The sequence below is a fragment of the Populus alba genome, chromosome 17 (assembly GCF_005239225.2).
Source record: "Populus alba chromosome 17, ASM523922v2, whole genome shotgun sequence".
In the NCBI taxonomy this organism is placed as follows: Eukaryota; Viridiplantae; Streptophyta; class Magnoliopsida; order Malpighiales; family Salicaceae; genus Populus; species Populus alba.
In genome coordinates, this window is record NC_133300.1 from 7,497,722 (window position 1) to 7,509,758 (window position 12,037).

Below are 12,037 nucleotides of genomic sequence, written 5' to 3' on the forward strand. Positions count from 1 at the left end.
AAGTCAATTTTTTTTTGTTAGAAATTAATTTTTTTATTATTTTGATAATTTTAACGCGTTGATCTTAAAAATAATTTTTAAAAAATAAAAAATATTATTTAAATATATTTTAAAATAAAAAAAACACCAACAACCATAATTATATTTCCTAACAGCCCTAAATGTCCACCTTAATTGAACACTCATGGCCTTGTTAGTATCGATCCCAAACAAAAATAACGAGTGTTTGTCCTCCTTAGATGGCCTGAGCCCAGCTTGGCCTGGCAATTCGATTTCAGCTGTTTTGAATAAAAGTGGATTATAATTTTATGGATCCAAATTAGGCCTAGAATCAATCCTTACCATCTGATTCCTTCAACTTTGGGCAATAAATGCACAATCTAAGTTTATTTTCAAACTAGTTTGAAAACTAATCCAATGATTAACCGACATTGTCAAATAAAAACAATTTTAATTATTTTTTAAAATTATTCTAAAAAAATAACATTATTTCCCGTAAAAAAAATACTTTTTAAATAAACAAAACTTATTATATAAATTCCAGTGGAATGATTTTTTTTTTTTTTGGTAATCTAGTGTGTCTGGACTAGTTTACGCGCACCACAACTAATTCCCGGGCTCACTGAACATTCTGCAAGCCCAATGAGCATGTAAGGCACCGCGGGGGTGACAAGCGTATAAAAATAGAGCTTGAACCCTGGTGTGGAGGAAGAGAACAAGTCCCTTCAACCACTAGGCCACAATCCCATGTATGGAATGATATTTTTTGAAGAATATATGCGGGTGTATAAGCGATCAAGACCTTCATCTCCTAAACAATGTAGGATTAATAACAATATTATATCTGCCAAATGAGGAGCTTGGATAATTGTATAATTCTGACGTTACTACAGATTATATTAATAATGATATTTGCTCATACCAGCTTATGCTAGGCCCTCCAAAAAAAATATTGTCCCACATGAACAACAACATAATAAGTGTTGTCTCTTGAAAAGAGAGATGATTTTTGTGCTTGGTCTCTTAGTGATATAGCATTGGTGTCATCATCACTATATAATATAATTTATACATTTCTTCAAATAAAATTTTGGTGATGCGAAGGAAATGGGCACATTCCTTGTTTATAACAAGTTTCTTACATAAACCATTTATTAACAAAGCATAAGAGGAGACTAACATTAAACAGTATTTTGTTTTTTTTGTTTTTTTTTAATATTATTTTTTTATTAAGTTTATTAGATATTCAATATTTTTATTTATTTTTTATGAGATTATTTCGGTTTTATAATCTAGTCATGAATTTGATAAATTAATCTAGATTAACTTAAGATAATTTAATATATTGTCATCTAATAAAAAATTAAAACTATCATCTTAATTTTTTGTAATTAAATTATATTTTTATTGATTTTATGATTTGTTTTTTAACTTATCAAAATCAACTAAATCACATTAGATCATCCACACATTGTTTAATGCAATACTAATTAACAAAGAAATTATAAATTAGATTCTCAAGGTTTCAAAACATCTTATGCATGCTTTTGTACATGTCTTTTTTAGTGATTTTTTTTTAAATTTATTTAGAATAACTTGATTTTATTTCATAATTTAAATGAAAAATACAAATGAGAACAATTTTAATAGACTCAACGAGCATTCAATGTCTTTGGATCTGGTTAGATTGAATTTCTACCTGGATAAGGTTTATAAAAATTGATATAATGAATTTTTTTTTTAACTTTTTTATTTATTTTTTTAGAAGTTTTTAATTTTATTTTTTAATATAATATATAAACTTATATCCTCTTAATCATAAAATGTTTTTCTATTTTTTTTACGAATTTAAAATTTAAACAATGTTTTATAGTTTTATGATTTATTGATAAAAATATAATTTATTTTTAAATTTTGATTATATTTTTGAAAATCTAATTTAATTTTTTTAAAAAAAAGATCTGGAGTATCCGCTGACGTGATCTGACCGGATCAGATTCTAAACGGAGCAATGAATTTAAATATTTTGAATTGGAATCGGATGTGCAAAATTCTGCTCCAAAAATATTGATCGTTCGTTTTGAAATCCCAGTAAAATCGTCCGGTTTTGGATTAAATTGGGAATTAAGTGAAAGATTAAGGACAAAAACGAGGTTTCACAAAATACTCCATTTGGGCCCCACGTGATGAGATCCACCTGATCGCACTAAAATATTGACTATCCGTTCCTACCTGATACCGCCCACAGCAAAGGCTCGTTACGAAACTTCATTCCTACGCTCTGTCATGGAGATTAGCAAACACGATCCAGTATCTCTTTAGTTCCTAGCCCATGTTTTACGCCGCGTTTGTTTGTTAGAAATTAATTTTTTTAAACAAATAATTTTAAGAAAATAAATTCTAAAAAAATAATTTAATATTTAATAGTATAATAAAAAACAAGTTGAAAAATATTTTTTAGTATTGGTTATGTCATGAAAAATGAAGCTGAAAAATAATTTATTAATATTTTATTTTTTTCAAGTTTATTAAAATAATGAGAAACAAATCTTCCAAATTAAAAAGTTAAATGATAATGAAATTGAAAAAAATAATAATTTCATAAATTATCTCAAATAAAATAAATAATAATCAAAATAATAAAGATTAAAATCTATCAAATAAAAAAATTGAAAGATGAAGAAATTAAAATAATAATAATTACCATTTTATAAATTATTTAAAATAAAATAATTAACAATTAAAAGAGTGAGGACTATATTTGATAGATAAAAAATTTCAATTAAAAATGATAAGGAAAAAGTAAATAACAATTATAAAAATAAGGATCAAAGCTAATATAAAAATTAAATTCTAAAAGTTGAAATTGAAAAAAAAATATTCAAAACAAATATATATATATATAGTAATCAAAAGTTTAAGGACCAAATTTAATATAATCAGAAAATAATATGATATTTATAAATTTTTCACAACTTTCAGAAAATATTTTCCACCTAAAATAAAAGAAAAACACTTTTCTGAAAAACTAAGAAAAATTTTTTATTTAACAGGAAAGTATTTTTTGTTAACAAAAATTTTTAATAACAAAATAAACATAAAAAAAATTAAAAATTAATTTTAAAAAACTATTTTCCTTCAAACAAACACTCCCTTGACAAAAAAAAAAAAAAAAACTAGAGCGCGTGGCTTTGAGGGATCTAGAGCTCCTACACTACAATAAAAGTCCTGACTTGGTGGAACCCACGGCGTCGTATCTGCCTCGGAAATGTAACGGACACTTGTAGCTTTTATGGGATAATTATTATCAGTCCTTCCATTATTAAACTAATTTCATTTCGGCTCTTGCATGACACATTTTTACACTTTTTATCATGAAATTATCGACCTGACAATTAAGTTTCTTCATGTATTTCATAAGAGCATAAATAAATTGTTTTTATTTTTATAATATAAGAGACATAGTTTTAGCCATGATATTGAAAAAAAATAAAATTAATTACTGATCGTAGATAATATAACACAATTGGACATCAATTAGATCTCTTACTTAAAATATATATGGGATGGATTTAGGACAATTAATTTTTTTTAAAAAAAAGGGGTAATTTTTTTTTTCCGAATGGAGCGCAATTAGAGAAAATGATTTTACAATTAGTGATGGTGGAAAGGTGAAATTGTAAAGACTAATCACATAGGTACTAATTTGAAAATTGTATGAAAGTTATGGGATGGATTTAGTAGTTACACCCAGCAATCTAAGACTATCAAATCAAACTTGGCAGCTCAAACCGAAGTCACTCACGTAACCGTCGAAATTTAGCAATTTGGTCGATTAGACAGAACGATTCATCGTTGACTCGGACTCAGTTTCATCTCGGTGAGCCAGTACTGTACTCATAAACAGAATTATACCATGTTTCAATCTTCCATGGTTCCTATCATTCATTAATTTGTTTGGTTGCTGATAAACTGAAGGGAAAAAATCAATGAAATGAATTGAAACAAGTGTTTTTGGGGTTTAAATTTTTGTTTCCCTTCTGGGTTTTGAGTAAACAGCGTAACGTCAAGCAAAAACACTATGATTGCTGCATATGGATTGTTTTAAATGTGGATTTTCTTCGTTTTCTTGCATTTTGTTGGTGATTAAACCGACCCCATTTCATATTTGCTTCTTTTTTTTCTGCCTTGTATTTAATGACAATTGTTGTATTTGGCATGAAGTTCTGATTTTTCTTTTCTTGTTGTTCAGTTTAAAACAGGGAGTTTGTTGTTGGGGAATGAAAAATGCCTTGTCAAGAGATAAAGTCATGGGCTTTTGATGAACTAGTCGGTGCATATCTTGATCTTGCTATTGCATATTCTCTGTTATGTGCATCGACTTTTGCTTTTTTTGCTGAGAAATTTCTGGGTTTATTTGGATTGCGTTTGCCATGCCCCTGTAATGGACTTTTTGGTGACCACAATAGAAATAAGTGCTGGCGAAGAGTGTTAGCTGATAGACCATCAGAGAATATATCTTCTGTTCTGTTCTCTGCTAAGAGTAGGTTCCCTTTTGATTCCATGGGGGACAAACACTTGAATTTTGAGTCGCGTGTTGGGACGATAAACGAAGTAAATTGTGGAAGTGACAATGGTGGATTAGAAGGCGAAGCCTGGTGTGGCTCACTTAGGGAGAGGAAGAGTGGAAAGGGAGTTGAGAGATCTGTAGTCAATGTGAGGGATGTGAAAGAAGGGAAGCTTGATGTTAAGGAGAGGGGGTTTTTAATCCAGAAGGGGAGATATCTTAGGAGACGCAGACAAGTGGCTGCTGATAAAGGGCTGTTTTCTTCTGTTTCGTCGTATGATCATTCACAGTCGAATTCTCGAACTCATCCTCAATCTCCAGCCAGTGTCAATAAATTGATGAATAAGCATCATGAAGGTGACATGGTTCCTGCTAGTTCTGGTGCTGCTGCTCTGCATTTTGAGGGTAAAGAAAATGTTTTCAAATGCTATATTTATTTAGTTCTAGTTTGATTCTAGCATGTTTCTTGTGTTTTAGTTTTAACCAGTTTTACAGTATGAAAGGTATATGCAATTCATTTGTTTTGTTCTGTGAGTTACAGTCAAAATTAAGAAAGTTGAGAAGCCATATAACATTATAATTTTTGTTTTTGGTTAGTAACAAGTTCTCTTCACATAAATAGAACTTGAGCCCCGTTTATTTTTAGGAAAACACTTCCTTAGGAAACAATTTTCTTCACTTTTCAATGTTTGATAGAGAAAACACTTTCCTGTTATAGAAAAAATTAGCTTTAAAGAGAAATTATTTTATCTAGAAAACACTTTCTGAAACTTTAAAAAAAAATGACTTAAACATTTCTATATTTTTTTTATTATTTGTTTTATTTAAAATAATTTATGAAATTTGAATTATTTTTTTAAATTTCAACCTCTTGCAATTTTTATATTTTTCAGATTCGGTTCTCATTCATGTGAATTCTCCTTGTTTTATTCGAAATAAATGAAGTTAAAATTTTTATTTAATCTCATTCTCTTAATTTTTTTATCTATCAGATTTGATTCATATTCTTTTGATTTCTATTTGTTTTATTTAAAATAATTTTTGAAATTGATTTTTTTAAAAAAAATTCATATTCTCCTTCAATTTTTTTATCTATTATATTTGGTCTTTATTTTTTTAATAAACTTGAAAATAAAATAAATATTAATAAGTTATTTTCTAGTTTATTTTTCACAGTATAGCCAAACAATGAAACTTGTTTCTCAACTAATTTTCCATAACATTGTCAAAACATCTAAAAATAATCTCTTTTCTATAGAAACTACTTAAAAATATATATATATTATTTCTAATGAATAAACAGGCCTTAACTGAAAATTGGTAATTTTACTCATTCAAATGTTACTAGGAAGATCCATGTGGTTTAGAATTGAACATTAAGTTCAATCAGATCCTTGAGGAATTTTAAAGCAAGAAAAGAGTTGACCACGTAACAAGTATGGTATGTCAAGGAATAGTAGCTGAAACTCTTTGTGGTGAATGGCCCTTGTATTCCCACCCGCGTGTTAGGGGAGGAATGTCCATATCTTTCTAACCTTTCTGTTTTTAGGAGATAGCATTTAAGATTTTTTTTTTTTTTTTTGAGAGTTACGTGGAACAAACCTTCTATGCTTTTAAGATGTGTTTTGAACATGATCAAGAATGCACTAACATGCTTTGAGTATTCACATGCTAATGCCATTTCTGCACATTCTTGTGCTGCTTCTAATGTGAATGGTTATGTTGTTTCAGATAGCAAGGAGTCTTCTATGGATACTGGATTTGTGGGAACAGTCTGTAATGATTTTGAATCAAATGAACCTCTTGATGAAGATAAGCCCATGGAAAGGGCTGCACCGCCTGGTGATGATTTGAAATGCAACGCGCATGGAGAGCCTTGCTTTGATGGTGAAGAAAAACATGGTATTAGAGTTTTGGAACAAGCATCAGAAGAAGAACACGCTGCTTCTTCAGCTTTGTACCTGGAGCTTGAGAAAGAGAGAAGTGCTGCCGCTACTGCAGCAGACGAGGCCATGGCTATGATTCTGCGTCTCCAAGAAGAGAAGGCATTGATAGAAATGGAAGCTAGGCAATACCATAGGATGATTGAGGAAAAGTCTGCTTATGATCTTGAAGAAATGAACATTCTCAAAGAGATCCTCCTTAGGAGAGAGAGGGAGAAGCATTTCTTGGAGAAGGAAGTTGAAACCTACAGGCAAGTAATTTTTGGGAATGAGGAGTTGGAATCTGATGTGCAAGACATAGGAACCACGCATGAACAAAGGGCTTCCTCTTCGCAATATTCACGTGAGGATCCATTTCTGGTGCTGCAGAGGATATGTGAATCCATTAACGAGAAAGAGAAGGGAGAAGAGTCAAACAAATTTTTAAGATCCAAGGTTCAATCCATTGAATCACAAAGTTGTGCTCTTGCTTTTGGGAAAGAATTACCAATTCCAGAGTTGGATGAAGATGAATCTTTGAAAGGAGGGTGCATTCATAGGCACCCAGGCATTGACAAACTTCGCCAACATTTATCAATGGACAATGGTGGGACTGAAGATGAATTTGAAGAGAAAGAGCTGCTATCACCTGACAATAGTCTATTTGATCAACTAAGAGAGCCACAAATTATGGAGTCATGCTCACAATTTGACTTGTCAACTCAGGGTTGTAATTTGAATGAGAAAACCATTTCTACATCTGTGGAAGCACAGCAGCGAAGTGATTGCATTAATGCAGGTCACGAGTTGGCGTCAAAGACAACAGAGACTTGTGACCAAACTAAGATTATTTTCCCGTATAGTTGTGATGATTCAGAGAAGCATGCAAGAGATTCATCTGATGCAGAATTTGATTTGGGTTCCCTTGTTCATGATGTTCATGTCATTGATGATAAAACCAATTTGTCTTGTGAAATTAATGAAAATGGAAGTGAAAAGTTGTCTGTGACTGCTGCATCAGACATCCCAAGAACTTGTGGCAGTCCAATGATAAGTTGGACTGAGCAAGATGTCCGCAAAAGCTGTTCTGATATGACTAATGGATTGCCGCCATTGGGTAGCTCGAAAGGCAAATTCTTGACTTCTGATTTGAGAAGAAATTCCATGTCTGCAGTTGATTATGAAAGATTTAAAATTGACAGTGAAGTTGGGTGGCTGAGAGAGAGGCTACGAATCATTCAAGTGGGAAGAGAACAGCTCAATATCTCTATGGAGAACAGGGAAAAGAAAAAGTTCCAGTTGCAACATTTGGAGAATACAGTGAGTCAGCTTCGAGAGATTCAGCAATCAACAGAGCATGGAAAGGCTGTTCGTCAGGCTTCACTGCCCCCTCTTTCGTATAAGGTAATGGTTTTTCTCTTATTTTAATTTTGTCTGCAAATCACTACCGTTCCCATTGCATCCACCATCTCCGCTTTTTTCTCATGGCTGAAGCTGATCAGTGTACTGCAACTTATTTCTGCAACAGTTTCTGCTAATTGCTAAAGCCTTTTATTTTCAGGTCTTGTCGAAGAAAAGGCAGTGGCGAAGTGCTTCTTTGGGAGTGCATAGGAGCACTTAAAATGGCGTTTCATGGCCTGACGATTCATGATGATCATGGATTTTCAGATAGTGCTTCTTCAATTTTGATCAATGGATAAATTCTGATTGGGTTTGGCTCCATGGATCCATTCTGCTCCATGGATATATTTTGCATCCTTCTGTTCTACTTCCATCCTCATTATCTTAGAAACCCAGTTTAGGGAAGCTATCTAGCCTTCCAGTACCACTTGAACATGCAAACTTTCTTCTTGAGGTTGAACTTTGCACGTAGCAATTACGTAGGAAGTACCACTTGGAACAGAAATCTCTGCAGCACTTTGTTTTTTTATTGATTAATTTTGAGCTCAATCTTTTGCAGCTTGTGGCTTTTGACAGGGGCAACTATTGATTATTGCTTGCAAATCAAACACTTATCAGTTGTGATGTAAATTGACCAATCTAAAACATAGAAAGTAAGACGACATTTGTTATAAACACAAGAGGCAAAACAATGGTTTTAGAAACTATTTTTCAAGAGAAATGAAAGGACAGGAAAGGAAAAATAAATTTTTGGGTGTTTGTTATTGTAGTATGTTATTATTTTTTATTTGAAAATATATTAAAATAATTTATTTTTATTTTTTAATATTAATATATTAAAAACATTAGAAATTATTAGAAAAACCAAACACATTTTACCCATCTCTTTGTATAAAAGATTTTTCTTTAATCCATTACCAGAAAATTAAAAAAAATAATAATAGAATAATACTCCAGCAGCGTTGAGGAAAAAATCCCACTAGTATTTGAATTGCCCATAGAATTTCTAATGGAACCAGTTGTTTATCAGAGATTGTTATTTCATCAATATTTATATCAAAACTGAAGTTCTAGATAGAAAAGTCGATGTAATATTTCGAGTTAAAAAATCAGATTTTACTATTTATTTTTTATCAGCAAGTTCATCAAAAATTAATTTTTAAGGAAATTTTTAGTCGTTAATTTTATCAGAAATTCCTGAAAATTCCGTAACTTTCCAATAAAATAAGTGTGAAATTATAAATTGAAATGCCGATGAAATAGAGCTATTTGTCGATGATTGCGTCGATGTTTTCACCAATTTTTTTTTTTTTTTTTTGCTAGTTATTATAGTTTTCTAGCCAATTCAAACATATAGCAGCAACAGCAACAACACCAAGATCGGTAAAATCAATAATTATTCGTATTAAACCTACAATCATAATAATAATACAAAAACAATTGTGAAAATAGTGAAACAATGAATACATCTTCAAAAAAACTTAAAATATTATCTAGAATATATAACTATAATATATTATAAAGCACCAATAAATATCTTATATAATTTCGAAACATCACATTTAAATCAATTCAATAACTTTTAATTAGAATTTGTTTCTTCATAATAGTCATACAATTTGACTTAAAGTTCAGTTTGATTCAAGGATAAGATATACATTTTGAAGTAGATTAACATCAAACATTTTAAAGCATTTTAATAATTGAAATAGTGAAGCACAAGTGATAAAAATTGAATTTTTGTTTTTTATTAACTAGGTTAATTTATAACTCGATGATTAATGTTATCTTATTTAATCTAAATCTAATAGGTATGTACTACTAAAAATAAATAAATAAATAAAATGATATTATTTTAAATAAGAATAATACACAAGGTGATCAGATGATTTAAATTCAAAAGACTAGAATTTCTTCTTATTATTTTTAGTGAGATCCCGAGCCAAACATCATCGAAAATAAACAAGGAGAAATTTTTTTTGGTAATTTCAAGACTGTTATACTCTCTCTAAGTTATTTTGGGCTTGGTATGTGGGCCGTGGGTTGTTATTGGATTTTCTCCAGTATATTTGGGCTTTATTATTTGTGTTGTAATATCTTTCTCCTTATTTTTTTAGGAGGTCTAAATTATCTCATTAATAATAATGACATGGCGACGTTGCCTCATGTGTTAGAAAATTATCTCTATATATTATAAAATCAACACCTTCTAATGCGCCAAAGTAACACTAATAATTCGAAATGTATCGCTCTTGAGATCTCATAAATATGAAATCCCAAATTTCATCACCAAATCACCATCGATTATGTATATATAAAATATAAAATAAAAATTAATTTAAAATTAAAAATATAATTTCAAAAAATTCCAAACATGATAATGCCAAGCAGGACCGAAATGGTTGAAGGAAAAGGAGAAGTGAAGCCCTTGCTTATTATTGACTGCACCTATCTCTCTAGTACACGTCATCGCCCTAAATTAATGTCATTATGGTTTGTTTGTCAACTTATGCCTGTTTGGAACGCAGTGCATGTTCTAAAACATTTTAATTTTTTTTTGTTAAAAATAATTTATTTTTTATATTTTAAAATTATTTTGATATGCTGATATTAAAAATAATTTTTTAATAAATTAAATTATTTTGATATATTTTTAAGTAAAAATCGTTTTGAACCGCAATTGTTACCATAATTACTAATAAGAAACTTGAATAGTATTTTTTTTCATTTTGTTCTTTAAACATTGATTTGGTTTGACTGATTAGAAATTAATTTTTATAATTTATTTTGATTTATGTTTTATATAATTTATTATGATTTCATGATTTAAACTATAATTTTAACATATTAACCAAATTAATCTAATATATAACCATTTTAATATTTAAAAAACATATAATCTAAAAAATATCACTCAATAATTTAATATAATGTTTTTCTCGTCAACTTAATAACATATCCGTCTTGTGCCATATAGAATCATGTTTATTTTTTTAAAAAAAATTTCATTCTAAGATTGGGATGATTAAAAATTTACTTATATAATTTATTTTGATTTGTTTTCTAAATGTTTTTCATACATCCCATTACTTAAGTTACAGATTTGATATATTAAATTAGATTAATTTAATATATAACAGTCTCAATATGTTAAAAAAAAATCATTTAAAATGTTACTGTATCAATATTTAAAAAACATATCATCTAATATATATTATATTTTGAATTCCTAATTATTATTTTTTTTAAAAATACATTAACAATATTCAAATAATATTTATTACATTAAAATAATTAATCAAACCCGTAACACATTGCAAGCCAATGATCTATTACAACAACCTAGAAACACCTTTCTAAACGTACCCTCACCACAATTTACATGGTCTAGGGACATAACTTGAGAAGCATCGGTGCAATTACTACCATAACTAAAACCCTAAGAAGCCAACTTCCCACCTTGCTACCATGGCAAGAACAAGGCCATTTATCACAATAAGAATAGGAATTAAATATACCTAAATAAGGAGATTGATGACTTGTTCTAAAGTGATTATGCCGTCAATTACTATTGTCTCGCCACCCATTTCTCATCCCCTTCATGTTTTTTGTTGGTCCTTATCCCTTTGTGCTTTTGGACCTTTTATTTATTTTTATTTTATTGCCGTTTCAAAAGGGAAGTCAATAGGGCACGTTTTATTTTTGTCATCTCCTCCAATAAATATTTCAAGTTATATTCTTCCAAAGAAAAAAATAACCATTTTCACTTCGTTTTTATTACTATGCCACCATCATTGGACCGTTTTAGAGTTGCATGCAACTTGATTTTTATTAGAATTTGATTGTTTTTATGTTTTTGGATTGTAATGAATTTTAAAAAATAAAAAATTATTTTAAAATAAAAACATTTTAAAAAATAACATTAACACGTATTCAGAAACATGTTTAATTTGCACTTGATATCTAACTATATTGCCATAATTATTGAAACCCATTTTTAGCTCCTTTGATTTGGTCACCCACCGTATATCATTTTTTATGACATGAAAACCGCACTAGCACCCTTGATTTTACACATGAAGGCTGGAAACCGTATAGGTATATGAGGTGGGTTTTTCATCTTCATCCATGCTTATCCCTATACAAA

The 12,037-nt window shown here is 29.6% G+C and overlaps 1 protein-coding gene across 2 annotated transcripts; it reads left to right on the forward strand.

Annotated features, from left to right (window-relative positions):
- Positions 1-3,820: 3,820 nt before the first annotated feature.
- On the forward strand, positions 3,821-8,439 carry LOC118048669 (uncharacterized). Of its 2 annotated transcripts, none has more exons than XM_035058438.2 (4): positions 3,821-4,142; positions 4,253-4,972; positions 6,299-7,893; positions 8,051-8,439. In XM_035058438.2, exons 2-4 carry the CDS (start codon positions 4,288-4,290, stop codon positions 8,108-8,110), a joined length of 2,340 nt encoding a protein of 779 aa, XP_034914329.1. In that variant the 5' UTR covers positions 3,821-4,142; positions 4,253-4,287; the 3' UTR covers positions 8,111-8,439. The 2 variants fall into 2 exon arrangements, with proteins under 2 accessions (XP_034914329.1, XP_073261613.1); XM_073405512.1 differs by having other exon boundaries at positions 3,824-3,880.
- The last annotated feature ends 3,598 nt before the right edge of the window (positions 8,440-12,037 follow it).